The sequence below is a fragment of the Glycine max genome, chromosome 20 (genome assembly GCF_000004515.6).
Source record: "Glycine max cultivar Williams 82 chromosome 20, Glycine_max_v4.0, whole genome shotgun sequence".
Lineage (NCBI taxonomy): Eukaryota > Viridiplantae > Streptophyta > Magnoliopsida > Fabales > Fabaceae > Glycine > Glycine max.
In genome coordinates, this window is record NC_038256.2 from 972,988 (window position 1) to 993,613 (window position 20,626).

At 32.9% G+C, this 20,626-nt stretch overlaps 2 protein-coding genes across 4 annotated transcripts; one reads left to right on the forward strand and one right to left on the reverse strand.

Annotated features, from left to right (window-relative positions):
* Window positions 1–638: 638 nt before the first annotated feature.
* Window positions 639–11,239, reverse strand: LOC100797809 (transcription factor SRM1). Of its 3 annotated transcripts, none has more exons than XM_003555731.5 (3): window positions 11,083–11,239; window positions 8,725–9,450; window positions 639–1,506 (listed from the first exon to the last, which is right to left on the reverse strand). In XM_003555731.5, exons 2-3 carry the CDS (start codon window positions 9,108–9,110, stop codon window positions 1,002–1,004), a joined length of 891 nt encoding a protein of 296 aa, XP_003555779.1. In that variant the 5' UTR covers window positions 9,111–9,450; window positions 11,083–11,239; the 3' UTR covers window positions 639–1,001. The 3 variants fall into 3 exon arrangements, with proteins under 3 accessions (XP_003555779.1, XP_006605473.1, XP_006605472.1); XM_006605410.4 differs by lacking the exon at window positions 11,083–11,239 and adding an exon at window positions 10,614–11,068; XM_006605409.3 differs by having other exon boundaries at window positions 8,725–11,176.
* Window positions 11,240–13,292: 2,053 nt separating this feature from the next.
* Window positions 13,293–19,275, forward strand: LOC100799388 (annexin D5). Its single transcript, XM_014772359.3, has 6 exons — window positions 13,293–13,368; window positions 15,277–15,422; window positions 15,988–16,206; window positions 18,065–18,280; window positions 18,368–18,457; window positions 18,828–19,275. Exons 1-6 carry the CDS (start codon window positions 13,293–13,295, stop codon window positions 19,029–19,031), a joined length of 951 nt encoding a protein of 316 aa, XP_014627845.2. The 3' UTR covers window positions 19,032–19,275.
* Window positions 19,276–20,626: the final 1,351 nt, after the last annotated feature.

Consider the following 20,626-nt stretch of genomic DNA (forward strand, 5'->3'; position numbering starts at 1 on the left):
GGTTGATACGGATTATGTTAATCCGTATGTTGATATTAAGCGCATACGGATCAACTTGATCCATAAAAGACTTACAGATCAAGTTGATCCATAAGGTTGATACGGATCAAGTTGATCCGTATGTTGATATTAAGCACATACAGATCAACTTGATCCGTAAAAGGCTTACGGATTAAGTTGATCCGTAAGGTTGATACGGATTAAGTTCATCTGTATGTTGATATTAAACGCATATGAATCAACTTAATTCGTAAGTCTTTTACGGATCAACTTAAAAGGCTTACGGATCAAGGATATTTCAGTCTTTTCTCCTTAAGTGTTAGGTGCACCGGTAAAAATGCTGAGTGCATCTAGCAACACCCAAAATCTTATTATCATCCACACAATAGCAAAAATTGTACCCACATTTGGTCCAACAACTTACTAACCCAGGGAAGAAATTCTTAAATGTTATGTTGATTAAAGTTGGTCGAGTTCAAAAGTACGTTTCTGAAAACAATTTATTTCTTTCTTCATTTGATGCATTTAGGTTTGTTTTATCATGCATTGAAATTCATAAAAGTATTTTCCAAACTTTAATCCAAGCATAACCTTAATAATTCGTGCCAATTCAATTGTAGTAACTTACACACATAAAGTTAAGGTAGACCATAAGCGAAGAGTTTATTTCCTACAAAAACCAAGAGTGCAACAATAATTTACACTTGAAATCCATAGAACCTTCCTCTATAGCACGGTTTAATAATAGCCAGTTCAAATGTCTACAAAACAACCGTACTTTTATGCTCTCCTATGTCAAGGCTGTCAAACATTCCATGGCAGCCTACACGGATACATTCAATTGCTTCCTCATATGGCTTATTTGAAATGACAGATTATGCATATAACTCATTGTTGCATATAATAAGCAAAAAGCAATTGTCAAGAAAAGAATTTCATTCACTGCAGAAGCCACCACTAGTCTCTTGTTTCTTTTGTACACTAGGCCTCTAAACAGCACTTCACCTGTGAGGAACAGACGTATGCTGCATAGGGTACGTCACAGGGCCCATATTTACCGGTGCACCAGGTACAACTGCACCGGGTACTGGGGCTCGGACCCCATATGCCATGTGTGCAGGTGCAGGAAGGTTCACTGTGGTGCCAACAGCAGATACTAAGGGTCCTCCTATAGGTTGTCCAATGGTTGGAGCTGCATAAATTCCAACACCTGGCACCCCAGTTGAGGCCGGGGTGGCCGCTTTGGCTGCTTTGGCAGTAAAATTTCCAGCAGAACCGTTTGTTTGACCGGTTATTGGCCCTTGAGGTGCTGAAATATCTCCATTGTTAACACTGGTGATATCATGTATGCTGGATCGCCTTCTATCTTTGTTCATTGAGTTCAAACGAATGAAGTATTTTTGGGCATGGCTTGCTACTTGTGTAGGAGTTCGTGTCACCACAAAGTTCCTTGATATGCTTCGCCAGTCGCCTTTTCCATACTTATCCAAGCCCAGAAGAAATAACCTGTTCAACCAATTTGAAATTTTAAAACAAAATAAAGCTTAGCATATGGATACATCTATTTGATATCCAAAAAAGAAAAGCATTCAATAACAGTAACCATAAAACTGTAAAGTCCACACAGATACAATCATTGATCCTCAGATTGTAACTCATTACTGAAGAAATTAAATATAGCATCAGCTGCTGGCACGTATTAAAGTCAGCAATTAGCTTATCAATAGTAGAGATATCATTAGTAACTGGCATATATTAAAGTCAGCAATTAGCTTATGAATAGTAGAGATATCATTAGTAACAGCTTTCCTGCTTGTTTAACCTCACTTGATAAATGTTACAAATGTCCTGTTCTAAACTTGTAATCCTAGGCAACACATAGCACCATTATAAGTGCTCTAAGTTTCAAAAGAAAACATCGAGTCACACTGACAGCACAGTATGTAAACTCCATGCTTAATCTAACAGAAACTGGATCAGAAAGGAAAGCCTCTATGAACAAGAGTGCAAATGATTCGCAGGACTTTCGAGAGGCCTGGACTCTCCCACAACAATCTGAATTCCCTCCCAAATCACAAGATACAATCTCCCTATCAACCCCTTTTCTTATTTATAGGCAACATGCCTTGTTTGTCTAATTATCTCTGCCTCTAACTAACTCAACTATCCAATTATTCTATGAAACTAACTATAGGGGTTACCAATCAATCTCCAGCTTCACCCTGAAATTTGATCCTATTTCTTTCTAATGTTTTTTGTTTTCCAGGTAATATCAAATAAAAAATACATTGTTTTTGGCAGGAAGGAAGAATAGTCAGCAGCTCATTCCCTGCTCAGTGTAAAACCAATTTAGGATTGGAGACCAGAATTTTTGGCAGTAAAGAAACTGGGTTAGCACATTGACAAGTGGAATTATTTTGAGGGACAAAGGAATGATATGTCAGGCATAAATTTGACAGGGATCAGAATTTATCATTGAATTGTGATAAACAATTCAGAACATGCTGCATGAATCAGAGAGAGGCTTTGTTATGTGACCATTTTAAAGTCTATGTGTGCCGGCATGAAGCAGGGATATATAGTGTGTGCTGAAAGAGCACCACAACCAAAAGCTTTAGATTTGACAAAAGGCAACCAGCAAGAAACGGAAAACAGAAGCTAAGTTGTAAGAGAATCAAGAGATGGTGCCAGGAATAATAAGTAATAACCAAATTTCCAAGCCTACTCATGAGCTTGTCTACTATACAATAAAAACAATACATGACAATCATAAGACATCAAAATACACACTGACACACATATGTGGACAAAACTTATATCAAGTTTTTTATATTATTGCCAAAGTTCTTAAATCAAATTGTGAGATGAGGATACTTTTTGAAATTGCACATGTCCTTAATGGAGACTAATCTAATGTTGGAAAAAACATCCCCAGGTCATTGTTTGATTGAGAATTTAATGAGGAATATAAAGAACTTGCTCTATATATTTAAAAGAAGGCAAGGCAAGGGAAACAGAGGCTGAGTTTGAGGACAACCAAGATAGTGCCTGAAGTAATAACTGAAGTTCCATGCCTACTAGTGAACTTAGCTACAATAATATAAAAACTACAAACGCATCATAACAATAACTGTACTACTAAAAAAAATGAGATTGCTTTGATATTTGTGAAGGAAGATTAAGAGTGGAATTCTTTTGACCCTAAACTATCAGAAAAATCTAAGGAATAAATCCAACTCTGGAATCCTTGATTAGTTGTTTGACCATTTGTATATGTCGAAGAATCTTATAGAACTCAAGCAATTGTGAATAACAAAATTAAACTGTAGCCACACATATGTAGGCCTAATATCAAATATACTTCCTACACAAAAGCACAATGATGACAACAATCAGATTTGTGATATGACTGCTGCCAATATGATCAAATATTATTGCACATGTAGATTTAAAGAACAGCAAATGAAATGGCAGCAGAACACTTCATTTAAGAATCTTGTACTACTTTTTCTATATAGTATCCTAATCTTGGATTTACCAATAACAAATTTGTTTACAAAACAACCAAATGTTCATCCAATACAAACTTAAAGCATGTAAGGCTTCAAACACCTACACAACCATCTCTATCAGATCTTATTTTTGAAGTTAAAAGGAATTCTATTTGCTTATGTGCTACATTTCTTGTAAAACCCAAAACAAACAATGGGGTTCTTAAGGAAATGTGCTAAAAAACCCCAAAGAAATAATTAACACAATTTTCATACATTAGCCACTCTTGAGGTTCATAAGTGTAATTAACCCATAAAGGATTATGATTTTGCAAGGTCTGTAACTTCATTCACTATAAGCTCAACATAAGCACAATTTCTTACCAACCACAGCTGCAGAACAGATGTTACCTAGGGTTGCAAAAGAGCTTATACAGAAAGTCCAACGTGAGACTCTGGTTAAAGAGAGTACGCTGAGAAACATTAACTTAAGGCATTTGTCAGTACTTTATAAAGGATCTTGAAACCCTAAAAATAAACTGGACAACAAAAAATGGATTGATATTGCCTTCACTACCCAGAGCCTTTGGCTTAGTGGCATATGGTGTTTCTGATGTACTTGGGGTGAAAGGTTCAATCCTGATACACTAACCCCCTTTCCCCCTCCCTTGGGTCTCCTAGTGGAGGATCTTGTAGGCCTCACCCCAATGATGGGACTTCCCCTATGCCCCAGAAAAAGTAATCCTGCTTTTTCTTAAACAGAAATTAAGTAGGACAAGATCTATGCATCACCATAATCGTTGCAGTATACAACCAGCTAGAATAGAACTACTTGTGGAAAATGTTGCAAAATTTGTTAGCATGCCAGTGCTTTATCCTGACAAACTTATGAATTTAAACTTTAACTGTAAAAAACAAAGTATCATGGAAAGAAAGGATTGATACAAGCAGAAAATCATTAACATGAATGAAATACAGTTGTCTTTTCATAATCATGGTTTAAAAATATTTTCTTGTTTCTACTCTCTATCTCCATTTTCCCAGTCCCATCTAATCCATTAAATGATAATAAATAAATCTTATTTTGTCTTTCATATAAGCTCTGTTCAGACTACAGAGTAATGTGAAATTTTGTCCAAGAATTTGCAGTTACTTCAAATTAGCAACATTAAATGCCAGGCCTCATGGCACTTTTAAATCCTTCACCAACATTTTGTAATTACTCCAACCACGGCATGAACCATGGAGCAAAAACAGTGTCTTAATCATACAAACAAACAAATAATTGCAAGGACAAGGGGAAGTAAAGTGACTAACACTGCTGAAGCTCATTAGAAGATCTTTATTTCAAAAGCATTCTACCAAACAGAAACTCTATTAACAATTTTGGCGGAAATAGTTTTGCATTCTACCTATTGAGATATCTTACGTTAGGATATTCCTATTATCTGTAATCTTTTCTTTTTTTTTTTTTTTGATCAGCAAAGATAATATATATATATATATATATATATATATATATATATATATATAGTGAGTACCAGAGGTACAAAACAGTACATGTAATTAGATTGCCAGCAGCATGGTTTCAAGCTCAGACTAAGCTCAGTCTCGCAAGGAACCATAGCTGGGTACAACAATGATCTCCTGCTCCCACTTCCTATGATTTCTACCCCCCTGAAGAAGCAAAGCCTGATGCGATGTAATCTTTTCTTACCTTAAGGAAATCTACAAAAACTAATTATGAAGTATATCCAATTGGATTCAATTTCTCTAGCACACACGAATGGGTTAATTAATCACAAATTCTTGATCTAAGATGAGTTGGTTGTTGAAAATGTTTTTTTTTTCCTTTAAAAGTATAAAAAATCCAAAATGTGTCTAATACCTTTATAGCAATGTAAAATTTTGCAATATAAAAAGGAAAAGGATAGCAATATGAGTATGCACCAATTAAATACACAATGCCACTCAATAAAAGAAAAGCTTAAATCAGGATCTATGACTTTGCGAATGAGAATCAGAACAAGTACGAAAAACACAAACTCCAAGCCAAATTAAAGATTGAGGAAGAACTCCTTATCCTGAAATGGACCCTCCGCTATATGATTCATCTTTTTTTCTCATAGAGCCCCAAAAGGCATTATAAAATTGCACTCCAAGGCTATGCAGGTATCCCAGCCTCAGCCATATTTGCATTGCATCAATGATAGAAACCAGTACCAAAAATTGAAAGCAAGAATGATTTTATCACTAATCCCCAAGACCCAAAGTGAAACAGACTTAAGAACAGATGAAGAACGATTACACTAGGCTGCTGAGAAGTTTGAGTCACCCAACTCACTCACAAGTTCCCAAATTACAATCTGTATGCCCTTCAACAGACCCTACCTTCACATATTTAGTCTCTAGCAACTAACTAATCACTGCCACTTTTTACAATCAACCCCTTCATACAACTAACTAAAAGGGTTATGATGCCCTACAGCTTCCCTATGCATCCTCTCATAGACTCTCCCAATAGGAGGTCTATTCCCAAACAATCAACCCCTTTAATCAAACCAAACTAAAACCCTGAAAACATCTTTAACTTACAAGGGACTAAGAACATGTTGACTAAAATTAGGCCCAAAATAGATGTATGAAGCGGCAGTTTATGCCAATGGCTTTTTCATTGTTAGTCACTTTGACTAAAAGAATTACATTGTAATTTAGATGGGAGGTTAGAAACTAAGTTACCTACTTACCATACAGAATAGTCATCAATATCAAATAGCGATGCATAGCAACTGACCCCAAAAATGCTACAGCAGTATAGTAAGATGGCCACTACTGTGATATTTTATTTAGATTATATAATTTATATTTATACTACATACATATAAATGCTGGAAAAAAAACTCAAAATTCATGATATATTCATAATTATCAAAAAAAAGGTCATAGGTCTTAAGCAAAACATACAAGTAAATACCGATTGCAATAGAAAAAGGTTGGAAAAAGAACCAAGGTGGCCAGAAAGTTGGCTGGAAACAGAGACAGAATGCAGCCAGCAACAGGAGAGAATGATAGAAAGTAGAAAATGGCTGGAGAAAAGAATGTCTCTGACAACAGTGGATGGGCATCCTTCAGAGTTCAGAAATGCTGAGTGTCTTGAAACGGAAGGTCAGGAAAGAGCTAAAGTCCTAGCTTTCCCTTATCCTTATGGCCATAAATGGGAGTAAAATCCTGTTTTTACCCCTAAAATCGACAGTGTAACAGAAACAAAAAGGGGGTTTTGATTGCAATTGGCATGGTGATACTATAGCACTATTTGCCACAATTTTGCTTGCTATTTCTGCCACTACAGTCATGACAATAAAATGCCCAGTGATTGCTTTCCAATATCAGCCAATGGCCATCCGGCCCACTATTGTGTGCTATTAATATTCCCATATAGGTAGCCCAATTTCCTTTTTTGTTTTAAATATATTTGCTTAGGAAAGACTTGAGGGACAGTATTAGTCAACTTTTTCTATTTCAGAGAAGCCTATAACTAACTATTTATTTAAGGTTTAACTGGCCACCTAAATGTTTCTTCTCATGGTCAATCTATTCTTTCTAGTACACATCTCAAAATCATGACCACAAATATAAACTAAAGATACAAAAGCACTTGATTATGAAAATGTACTGCAAAAAAATGGTTCAGTCCAGCATGAACAAAATCAAATAAAATCTCAACATAATACACTTTCTAAGCCATAGATAAACGTCCTAAGCTAGCTTTCCCCATTGCATAACAGAACCCTAATCTGCATATACAGCTCAATGCCATCTACAGATGCAAGAATTCACATTTGTGGTTTGACAAAACAAGGGTGTGAGTGTTAAATCTTTTTACAGTTTTAAGATCTACTACCATCATATGCTCTAATTTAGTTAATTAGCAGTTGATATAGGACCATAAGATTAATGTTCAATCTAGACCACAATTGTTAAATTGAAGATTGTAGGAGCATATCCGTAAAAGATGTAACATTTAAGCTTCTTGCTAGACTTGTATCTACTACAGTAAGATGAAACAGTAATTTCTTGAAGCTATGATCAAAAAGACAAACTGTTATAAGCACAACAATTTGACATAATTTAAAATATGACTTATGTCATCCAATGAAGATAAGTACAGAGTATATAGAGCAGGAAATAAAACCAAATAACATAAATCAGCGCAGCAGTAAAGAACTACTTTCATGGAACATCCTTAAATTAAAATCATAAGTTTGCACTTTTATAGGTTTATGTCTTCAAAGATGTTGCACAGAAGATTAAAATAATTATACTCTCTCATTCAAAGACAGTTTAGGTCCTCTATCCTGGTAAAAGAAAGTGTAGAATAGAAAAAGAAAAGAATAACATAATTGGATTTTAAAATTATAGATTTTTGGGCCAGGTTGCGCGACCTGATTCTCATAAACATGGATTTTAACCCATTTTTGTTCCCTAAATTGTTGATTTTACTTCCCAAAACAGATCCCATCTATTGTTCAAGCCATTCGCAGGTCACAGCATCTCATTCATCCCAAGTTCTGAACCACTGTTCATCTACGCCATGTCTCTCACACATCTACCTTGCTGTCTTGAGCCAACCTTCCAATCTGGCATGTCTCTCACACATCTACCTTGCTGTCTTGAGCCAACCTTCCAATCTCTCGAGTTGTTTTGAATTTATTATCTGTAATTTTACAATTTGGGCAAGATCTTACTATCCTACGTTTTATGATCTTGCACCCCCCTCCCCCCCTCCTGATCCCAAGTAGGTTGTTGACCTTGACAACATTGGAAATAGTTGTTAATAATCATAATGCCTGTTGAGATGGAACTAGCAGAGTGCAAACTGGATACAACTAGAACTATCCACACCTAAAACTGTTACAATTTTAAGGAGTATGGATGTTATGTCATCTTATTAGTCAGTACAGATAAATGTAAAATAAAAATGAGATTTACAAAAAGCTGCAAACAAATTTTTTGAGGAATATAAGCAAACTGTGACTCAGAATATATCATGATGTTCAGAATGCCAGATGCATTGGATAGGATACAGAGTCCACAACTAGAGACAACCACAACTATCCACAAAAAGCATATGTTTAAACATCATAAACTTGAGATTGAAAGAATAACCATTTAAATGTAACCTATACTAGCATATATAGGTTTATTCAAATTATATAAGCAATAATAAACTTGCCTGTGTTCATCCTCAGTCCAAGCAATCCCCTTTCGTCGTTCCTGATCTGATCTTGAAGCCTTAGTTCCATGATTAGACTCACCGCTATAATGCCCAGGACCGCTGCCCTTCTTGCCAGCTCCTTCATCACTGGCATGGCTTGTTGAGCCCTCTGAAGAAGAATTATAAGATGGAAGAGGCACGCAACCAGATTCAATCTGGTTAATATCTTCAACCAAGAGCTCATAATGCTGTTTGATTTCTTCTATAGTCTTCCCCGGCACATCAGCGGCAATCTTCTCCCAACGATCTGAGTCATCTTCCGGATGAGTTGCCAATGCATTTTCAAATGCTTTATCCTGCTCTCTGCTCCACTCAGAGCTACTATCCACTTCATCCACAGTCATCTAGTCTTGTTTGAAGCAACTACCGAGTTTTATTAGAAGGAGAGGAAAAGTTTCTACCTAACTGCTCTAAATCTAGGTTAAGGCCATCTTATATGCCACAAACTCTGATTTGTTCTATGGTGAGTACCACAAATATTAACCTTGCCAGCATGCTAAATGCTATAAACTTAGGGAGCAGATGTGTTGGACTACAAGGTGCAGCCTGATGTGCAGAAAATAGCAGGAAGCTGAACAGAGTTCAATACCAATGGTTTCCCAAAAAACTTATGAGGTATGTGAAATTTCAAAGGTGATTTACTTCAAAATTCAGAAAACCAGACACTTGTGAATTTCTGACTTGCTGATGAATGAAAAGGCAAAGAAGTCCAATTAGAACATGGAAAAATATCTCAGTCTGACAACCATAAAATCATGGATGCAATACATGACGGTTTAAGGGAAATGAAACCTAGAAATTAATGCGAACGCCAGTCAATGAAATCAATGTAATAACCGTCTAGGATTTCAGATTGAGAAAGAGACCTTCCAGAAACAAACAAAGAAGGAAGAATAGATAAGACTACAAGGGAAAGCAAAGGGCATTCAAAATAGCTATTTCCCATTCAATAAAAAAAAAATTTCAGCTTAGCCCTACTGATAATAACAACAGTTTTAACAGCACAGGCCCACAAAACTTTCACCCATAAGTATAGCCACTGTAGAACTCATTTTCACTGAACACACTCAGCATCATATTCTGTTTTCTGTCCATGCCATGGAACAGACAGTAATTCATAGTAATAACTAATTAGGCATGAAAGGCCTCAGAATCAGTGAAACTTGTAAGGTTAAAAATTAAAATCTCATAAAGTAAAAAAGGGTGTAGGAATATACACAGTGATTAACAATTTGGTTCAAAGTCTTTTTCCCAGATTGGAAGTTAATAAAGCCACCTTGTACTCGAATACAAAATCCATTAAATATTCTTAATCTCAATAGTTTTGATCCAACAACTTAACAGAAGCAAGAAAACCAACCTCATTAACATCCAATGAATTACTCAACTGTAGAATCCATTCAGTAGTTGTATGAAAACGGAGTATTATAAGAACTCAATTGAATTAACAACTAATCTCCACCTTAAAACACTGGATGCAAAATATTCATGATAAAAAACAAAAGAAAAAACAAAAAGAAAAAATGGATGCACAAAGTCACACGCACTGTCAAGCTTCTGACACATTAACCAACCAACAATAAAAAGATTTCTTCAACGCCACCTAACATGTTTTCATTCACAGTTCAAGTAGTAAAACCTAATTCTGAGTGTGACAGTAAAAGAGAAGAAACTCACCCACCAAAATTTTCCCAAAACACTTGAAACAAATACCATCGAAGACAACATTTCAATTAGATAGCATTAATTTCATCCTAATTAAAAAAAATCACATCAATCTGATAAAGACAACCTAAAGAGTAAAAAACACAAACACACAGATAATAAATTCAGGTTTAAGTAAAAACCTTAAACATTTGGTGAAAATATTCAAGGGTAGAATTCACACACAAATCATAAATGACATTGATTGTTGTCTTGAAAAACCAGAGAGGTTCAGGATGGGTCTATTTGGTCCCATCCCAACAACTGCTCTTTGCTACAAATAGGGACAACTGGAGTTGAAAAGGCCCCAACCCAAGTTGCAAACCACAGGAATCTGCAGTGCCCCATTAATATCTGACAGATGATACAACATCAAGAGAGAGAGAGAAACTCAAAAGCCAAAATCCTAGAGAGAGAAAGAGGGGCAAAAAAATTTAAAAAATAAAGGTTTAATTTTTACACCATTTTATCCGACCCAAATGAAAATTAACACGAAAAATACTGAAATGAGTGTGTCAAGATGTAATTGAGAGGTAATATCACAAGATGGTCCAAAGTTATGATGAGGGTTGTGATGATTTGTGAGCAATTGTGAAATAATGAGGTCATCACCTTTATCTGTGTTGTGCAATGCTTCAATCTTTCTTTCTAGCTGCTGATTGAGTCTGAGGGACTGTTACACAACACATACGGGAAATTTTTACCCAACTACACTCTCTCTCTCTCTGCACATATACTGTACTGTACGACTGACATGTCCCTCTCCGCCTCTTATTTTGTTCCCCTTATTCAAAATTAAAATTCCTAAAAAATTCATAATTTTTTAAAATATGTTATTGAAATAGAGTTTCCAAAGGTTTGTAGATGACTAATTTTTATTAGTGTAATTCTTACTCTTAATTATATTTTTTCTATCTACACAATATTTAAATTTAAAATTATACTTAAAAGAATGAAATTTGATATCACTCGAATAAACAACTCACGGGTTCACAATTCATAATTAAAAATGGTTTGAATAAATACATATTTTTTATTTCCAAAAATATTAAGATTTTTTTTATTTTAGTTTCTATAAAAATATTATATATTTTTAGAATGAGTTCACTTTTATGTATTGTGTAAAATTTTTATGATAATTAAAAAAATAAATAGTTATTTCATCATGAATGTGTAGATCAATGATAAATTTAGCTTTGAAATATGAAAATTCAAATTTTAATTTTAAAAAAGTGTGGCAAATTCATTCATGTATTTGTTAACTTTTGTCGATTATCCTGAAAAAGCCTATCTGCATGTTCAGAGACGATTTTAGCAACATTTTATACATTTAGAAAAAAAAATGATTATTTATCCAAAATATAATTTAATATTCATATTTCCCTCCTTATTTTTAATTGTTGTGAGCATAACAACATTACACTTAGTATTTCAAAAATAGGAAAACAAACATAATATTGATTAATAAGCATAATCTATCTATTGTTTTGAAATATTATTTTTATTAATTAATATTATGTTTAATATTATATTTGTTCTAACTTATATTTGTTTTTCTATTTTTTCAAATATTCATTATGATGTTATGCTTGCAATGATTAAAAAAGAGGAAGATAAAAATTAAATTATGTTTTAGGTAAATAGTCATTTCCATCCTAAATGTAAAGATAGCAGACAAATTCGTCTCAACGATAATATGTAGAAGTTAACGGATAGATAAATTCATCCCACTTTTTTCACTTTTGTAAACTAAAATTTGAAATTTTTATCTTTCAAAACAAATTTGTCAGTGTTATATATCTTCAAAAACAAAAATAACTATTAATCTTAATTAAAAAGTCTTGAATATATTTTTTATCTTTTAAATTTGAATAATTATTTTTTGTCTTTAAAAAATTATATTTATTAGCCTCTCAAATTTTTTAAAATCTACTTTTAGTCCTTCCTTAGTCATTATGTTCATAGTTTCATAGTTTATGTTGTTTTTTAATCATCTAAATTTATTTAATTAATTTATTTTTAAAAAAAATGATTTTTCGTGACTTTAAAAATTATTGAAAACTCAAAAAAAAATTTGAAAATAATTCTAAAAATAAATTTATTGTTTATTTTTATAGTTTTATAATTATTTATTTCTGGAAATTTTTAGCGATTTTAATAATTATTTTTTATTAAAATAATTATTTGATCATTTTTATAATAATTGTAATTTTTAAAATAATTAGTAAAAAATAAACAAAAAAATTTAAAAAACTTAACAAATTTATTATACATGAGATAATGCAGAATTAGATGGTTTCATTAAATTATGTTAATTTCCAAACAAAAATATGTATTAAGTTACTTGATATCAAACTTAAAAAAGTCTTTTATTCTTATTAATTGAAGGATATTTTTAAAAGTAATCTTATTAAGTTAAAATTAGTTAATTTTAATTATATTTAATTTTTCCTTTCATACTTACAATTATTTTTTGTCTATAAAACACATGTAAAATTGGTATTTTATATTTATACAATAATCAAATTAAAAGGATATACGTAACTCTAGACAAGCAGCCATCTCGTAGCCATTGCTCTACTTTACTATATTTGTGGATTATTGCCCTTAAAATTTGTTGAGGCATATTTCGTATCCTAAATTTAAGATAATAAAAAATACCAATATTAGTATATTGACAATTGAGATCGGCAAGAAATGTTTGCTAAGTTTATTGTGTGTTTCATTCAAAATGCCATAAACAGATTAAAAAAACAAAACAACTTATCTATGCAATAACATTTGATTTGTTTGACAGAGATACAGAAGAAAGATTGGCAATAATGACAACTTTGAGCATACCTCCATTGATACCCTCGCCTAGGGAAGATGCTATCAAGTTGCATAAAGCTTTCAAAGGTTGTTAATGAACACACGCAGAATTCACAAAGGCACATATTGATATTGTAATGTTTCTTATATCATTGTTGCAAGTTAAAGCACTCTTAGAGCCACCATATGCATAGCTCAAGTGATTTCTTTGGTGAACATTTGAAGAAATGCCATAAATTGAAATTAGCATGATCACTTTTATACCATAAAATAAATCTATATAGTTGGTTTGTTTCTGTTAAATGCTAAAATTCTGATACTCAATATCAAAGGACTTAATTAATTGCTTGAACAAAATTAATATGATAATGGAGAGGCAAGTCTTTAGATTGGTTAATTAGTAGACATGAAAATGGAAGAAATAGTTGAAGATCAAGTAAAATGGTGGTAAAGAGAAAATTTGACAAAGCATAATGACACCAAGCATTTGTCACATATGACAAACTTTAGACTCTATCAAATTTGGTGCCTTTGAGTTTATTTCTTTTTCCTATAACCTCGCCCCTCCCCCCACCCCTCACCTTTTCACATTTCACTTTGACCCTTTCCTTATTATCATATACATACTCACTGTTAGGAGCAGAGGGAGGGGGAGAAAACTACACTACTTGGTTTCGAGGACCAAGTAGTGTAGTTTTCTCCCCCTCCCTCTGCTCCTAACAATTGGTTCGACCTGCCACTCTTCAATGGCGGACACCGAACTTTCCACCGCCTGTGTGGATCGTCTTGAGGCCACCATGGCCAAACTAGCTGCAATTCAAACTTCCATTGTTGCAGACCAAACTTCCATTACTTCCAAACTTGATGCCATTATTCGGATATTGAATACCATGGTACCTAAACAACCCTCTCCATCTTCTGCCTCCGCGAAGTTACCACCCATGCCGCATCTGCTTCCTAAGACAATCAACCCAACTTCTTCCTCTGCTAAGCCACCACCAACAACAGAAATCACGCCGCCTCCACCAACAGCAGAAACCACGTTGCCTCCCCTTCCCATGGCAACTTTCCACCTTCCCGTTAGCAAGCACCACGCATTCTCCTTCGAATCCCTCCCGGTCGCCAGTCATCGGTCCCACACAAAGTCTTCTAGTCGTGGCATCCTTCCCTTTGACATCCACTTCTCCCTTTCTGTTGTGTGTGCTGCCACGATCAGGGACACAAATCTCAACCACCCCTTCCTCCTCCTCATCTTCGTCATTCTTGTCGCTGCCAAAGGGCTCTGTCTCCACAATCATCTTCAGGCACTAATTCTTACACCCATTTTCATTTGGGATCCAGGTTCTGTTTTCTACACCCAACACCTTGAGGACAAGGTGTTTTTGATGGGCTAGGAAATGTTAGGAAGAAGATGCTCTGCCATGAAAATCTATCATAGGGGTAGTTATCATTCTAGTAGAGGTTATTGTAGTGGGGGTGCGGTTATTGTAGTGGTTATTATAGCGGTTATTGTAGCGGTTATTGTAGTGGGAATGTAGACATGCAATTGTGTATAAAAGCTCTAAGAATCAATGAATAAGGCAGAGAAAGAGAAGAATTTAGAAAATTTGTTTGTAAGGAGGTCTTGGTCCTCGAAACCAAGTAGTGTAGTTTTCTCCCCCTCCCTCTGCTCCTAACACTCACCTTTCCTTCATGTCTCATTTCTCAATTTTATGCTTGACTCAGCCACTAATGGTGTAATGGGCTAATAAAAAAGGTTGACGTAAAACTCTGTTGGGATGTAGAAGAAATTAATGCATGCTAATTCTTTGAAAACAATGTGTGCTACTTTTCCTCTCGTTTTTTTTTCTTCGCTTTACTTTTCCATCTCACATTGAATATGGTAAGATAGTTTTGGTTTCTCTTAATGCTTGTACAAGACAAGATATGAAATTCAGGTAAATGAGTGACCATTTGAATTCTGAGTCATCTTATAATGTATTTCTCTCATTATAGGTCTTGGTTGTGACACGTCTAAAGTTATCAAAATCCTTGCTCACAGGAATGCAGAACAACGTAGCCTCATTCAACAAGAATTTGAAACCAACTACTCTGAACTACTTTCCAAACGATTATCAAAAGAGCTTCGTGGGCATGTTAAGGTACTTAGACAAATGTCACAGTTTTGTGTTGTTCTCAGCATAATTCTATTCAAGTACTTTTGTTTGCGTGGTTGTATACCTGTAAAATGACTCAAGGTTTTTTGTTTGTGTGTGTGTGCTTTTTTGGCTTAATTGCATTGCACTTTTGGTACCTTTACCATCATCATTTTGTGAATTTGATCTCTCCATTTTTGTTGTGAATTTGATCATTCATTATTTTGTAATTTTGGTTCATCAATTAACTTAGACATCCAATATTTAACAAAAATACAAATGCAACAATGCAATAGAGTGTGTTACATCAACATGGATATTGTGTTAATGCAATAGTGCGTCACTGTGGCATTTCCATTAAATATTGGATATCAAGTTATAATTAGATGAACCAAAATTGCATAATTTAAATAATAAGGAGATTCAAAAGAAAAAAAAATGGGGGACCAAATTCTTAAAATGACAATAATAGGTGGAACAAAAGTGTAATTAAATATTGTGTATCATCCCACTCTCAAACGAGAAGAAAATGTCATTTTATTTTTCTCATATCACTTCTTAATGCTTTCAGAAAGCAATGTTACTTTGGTTGCATGATCCTGCAACTAGGGATGCTAAGGTAGTAAGAAAAGCCTTAACTGCCTCAGTTGTTGATAATCAGGCTTTAACAGAAATAATATGTTCTCGTACCCCATCACAATTAAGGCGATTGAAAGAAGTTTATCTGTCAACTTATCATTCCTATCTTGAGCAAGACATTGAGAACAAAACCAGTGGTGATTACAAGAAGGTGCTGGATCCATTCCCTACTCCTATCTTTTTGCAAGGCATTTTTGGTTGTGCATTATCTCTAGTATGATTCATATATCCCAAGTGCAAACAATAATTAGAGTGAAAGCTAGCTTGCTATAAGCGATGATTTTTATGAAGTTCAATAATAAAAAATAGTTGATAGTATTGGTTATCATGCTATAGGTGTGAAATATATATTTTTTAATTTTATCAATGATTAATTTTTGTTAAAGAATTAGTAAATTATTTTTAATTGATCTTTCTTTTCAATTACATTTTATTATTTACAAGAATTAGACTCAAGATTTTACTTAAAGAATTAAAGATTTACTTAGATCAATGTAATGTTAATAAATTAGTTGATAGTATGTGGCAATTATATCCTTGGTCTACACTCTCTTTTAAACTAAATATGTCTAGCGGATAGGTTTGTGAGTGTAAAAAAGGATTAAAATACCTTCATTTTTAGGTCATAATGCATGTCATTTGGAATGAGATAGATATAGGAACAATTTCCTATGCATTAATGTGGATTCCCAATACAAGATTTACTCACACAAGTAGAGAGAGAAATAAAATTAAATTTATGTATGATATGGTGGAAATTTTAGATTCATCACAAATAAAATTATAGTAGAGGCTTAAATATATTTGAAGTTTTTTATATGTATTTGATTTTTGTTGAGTTTTTGATATTTTTTTATTTTAAATTTTTTATATATTAAAAGTTTTGTTTTAGATTTCAACATCAGTTTAGTGATGATGTAGCATCATCTCAATAACTCTTTCAATATATGTTAATCGTTAAGATGATGTCGCATCATCACTTAACTGATAATCGAGATCCAAAATAAAACTTTTCTTATATCGAGGACTCAAAATAAAAATCGAGTATATATCATGAAAATAAAAGTTAAAGTTATTAGGATATTATATGAAATAATTAGGATAATAATAACGATTTAATTGACTATGAACTAGTATTGATTTTGTTTAGAGTAAGAATTTTCATCTCCTTATATTCCACTCCTAGAACTTTATTATTGGGTGAAATGCACTACCAGCATAGTATGATAGGATTTAGAGATAACATGTCTCATAATAATCTTGTAATCAAAGATTCGATATATGTATTGGGATAGATTTATCTCTTAAATAAGTTTGATCAAGACTTTAAGAGATTAGTCTTTTAACTTTTGGTCAGGACTTTTGGAGGATTTCCCAAAAAATAACACAAGTGAATCTGACTAAATGATGTGTAGGTCCACTATATATTTAGCTAGATCCACTTGTATTTCTCCCAATATATACCAGTGTGTTTGGGAATACAATGTGTTACAAATTGTTTTATAAATCTTATAAATTTATAATTTTTGAAGTTAATTGATAAGGTCCCTGAAGGTGATAAGGAAAAGAAGCAGTAATGTGCCTTTTATTCGAGAACAAGAAAAACTCCTCAAGATAAGAAATGACTGAAAAATTGCTCTGTGTGTATTATTCTTATTACTAAATGGTATTTAAAGGCTATCCTAGTGCAACTCCATAACAGAATTGGTTAGCTATCATAGCAGAAAGATACAGAGCAATAGCACAATTAACAGAATTGAAATATCTCCTAACGAATGAATTTCCCACGTGCTTGGTTCTTGAATCTTCTATGTGTAATCTGCCAAGTAAGTGGGCTTGCTACGTGTCCTTATGGGCCTGGTAGGTGATGTTGGTATTGCTATCATTAATTCTTGTGAATAATCAGATTCTTACAGCATTTGCTGACATTGCATTTTAGTAGTCTGCAACACATATGAAAACTAATGCAAAAAAATCTTGACATGTTAATGTTGGATACTTTAATATAGTTGTTGTTGGCGTATGTGAGTATACCACGCTATGAAGGCCCAGAGTTGGATCATATAATAGTCCAGGAGGATGCAAAACAACTCTATAAATCAGGGGAGAAAAGGATAGGAACTGATGAGAAGATGTTTATAAAGATTTTTAGTGAGAAAAGCAGCACACATTTGGCTGCAGTCAATTCTGCTTACATAGCTTCATATGGACACTCACTAGAAAAGGTATACAATGCCTCCAAACAATTAGTGATCTATTTTTTTCCCTCTTTATTTTGTGAGCAAACTCTAACTCATATCTTTCTCATGGAGGCAATAAAGAAGGAAACATCTGGCTCTTTTGGGAGTGCCCTCTTAACCATACTACGTTGTGCTACTGATCCTGCTATGTACTTTGCCAAGGTATTTCTTGTTCCCAAGTTGTCATCTCCTAAAATCTATATTCTGTTATAAAGCGTCTAGAGAGTGAAAAACTATATATGTACCTTTTTCTTCATTTAAATGGACTTTATGATTTCTCCTTTGAATATATTCTTCAACACCCTAATTAAAGCTTGTGTACCTGAAGAAATTATAGAGATTAGGGAAAAGTTAGAACAAAGGACTGAATAATTTAATATTAATTGAAAGTGCTTGGCTAGCCATTTCAATTAGAGGTGTTTATAAAAAAGCCTATATTTCACTGGCTCATGCAACTTATATGGCTTCACTTTGCTTTATGGTATATGTTAGTTTTTGCCACAAAATAATGTTTACCCTTGATATTTTGCAGATTCTACGCAAGTCAATGAAGGGTGTGGGAACTGATGATAGTAGACTAATAAGGGTAATTGTAACAAGGACTGAGATAGACATGCATTATATAAAAATAACATATTATAAGAAATATGGAAAACCATTAACTCACGCTGTTAAGTCAGACACATCAGGCCATTATAAAGATTTTCTTCTGAATCTTTTAGGTTCTGATTATTAGTGGAGGACAATTTAAGTCATGCACTACCATACTACCATGGCAAGGAAATAATGTATCTCTCTCTCCTTGTGGCAGTTTGATAACTTCTAATTAAACCATCCAAGGAATTATGTTATGGTATCAGAAAAATTTACTCATTGGAGCTAAACTCTTTATACAAGTGGTATTGGCTTAAATGGAAGTGGGTTTGTTTTGTTTTAGTTTCAACATTTGATAGTGTTTCTTGAGAAATAGTTATTGTATTCATGCTAGTTGTGATGATTTGAGTACATTTATTATGTATATTATTTCAATCATAATTTTTTTGTATCACTTCTTAAATCGTGTGTTGCCTCTTAATTCTTCTAAAATGTATTATTGAAGATAGAAGCATCATGCATTATTAACTCATGAGTAAAAAATTAACCGATGTGATTATAATAAAATATGTGTATATGTTAAATAAATTGTGAAGTTGTTTAAATTTCAACCGATATTTTTTATAATCAATTGTTATTAGTTCATGTTTTATCCGATGAGAATGGGCTCATTCTTGTAACACCCTACGGGAAATTATCCTTAACTTTACATTTTAGTCATCAAATGGAGATAATAAAAATATATGTGATTTCATTACTTAAGAATTTCAGAATTACAAGCCATACATCATTTCAACTTTGCATTTAAAATGTAAGATAACATTTTGGCTAACTTGCTTAAGCTCAAGGAATATACAACTATAATTAAGCTTTAATTACATCTTCCATATTCTTCCATACAAGCTCACCATTTATTTCAACTTTATATATACCTTTTTTTAATAATATAGCTTTTCCTTTTCTTTTATTTTTCTTGAATTATTTTATTGTTCTAAATTTTTTTCAAGTATATTGTAAGTATATACTGGAAGCAACAAATGATAGAAATTATACTAGTAGGCATATATTTACTTTAGCCTGCTTTCCTCCCCAAACTTAAGAATAATGTTTATCGCCAACCATCTTGAAATGGAAATAATAGAAAAATTTATCAACTGTGTTTCATATATCGTAATAAATAAAAGATGGGTTGTTTGGAGTTTTAAGATTAAATGACAGAAATTGGTTTCTCAAATCTCTAGAGGTAAATGATATTGTTGGAGAAGTCGATGTGTGTGTTTGTATCTGATGCGCGCGGAAGAGTCGCATATATAAGGCAACAAAGAGAGTAAAGAGGAAAAGCATCATATGATAGAAAAGGTGTACACTAACCTCGTGTTACTTAGATTAACCCCAATTCTGAGGACTCCTAGAATCTGTCTAATATATATTTAATACAAATTAATATATAATTAAAAAGATTAGTATATATTAATATAACTTAATTTTAAAATAAGTCATAAAATGTATTTATAAAAATAATTAAACATAAAAATCAATAAAAAGAAACTATATATTTATCAATTAAAAATATTATATTAATATTTATTTAATCTTATTATTTAAAATATATTTTAAAAATTATTTTTAAATATTATTAGAATATTTTAAATTAGAATTATGTATATATCTAAATATTAAATAGTTATAGAGTAATTACTTTATGTTTACTATTGAAATTTTCAATATTATATAAAT

Coding starts and splice junctions, on each gene's coding strand:
- LOC100797809 (XM_003555731.5), bottom strand. CDS start 9,110: ATGACTGTGGATGAAGTGGATAGTAGCTCTGAGTGGAGCAGAGAGCAG. Junction 1,507..8,724: donor TGGACTGAGGATGAACACAG/GCAAGTTTATTA, acceptor TTGGTTGAACAG/GTTATTTCTTCTGGGCTTGG.
- LOC100799388 (XM_014772359.3), top strand. CDS start 13,293: ATGACAACTTTGAGCATACCTCCATTGATACCCTCGCCTAGGGAAGAT. Junction 16,207..18,064: donor CCAGTGGTGATTACAAGAAG/GTGCTGGATCCA, acceptor ACTTTAATATAG/TTGTTGTTGGCGTATGTGAG. Junction 18,458..18,827: donor CTGCTATGTACTTTGCCAAG/GTATTTCTTGTT, acceptor GATATTTTGCAG/ATTCTACGCAAGTCAATGAA.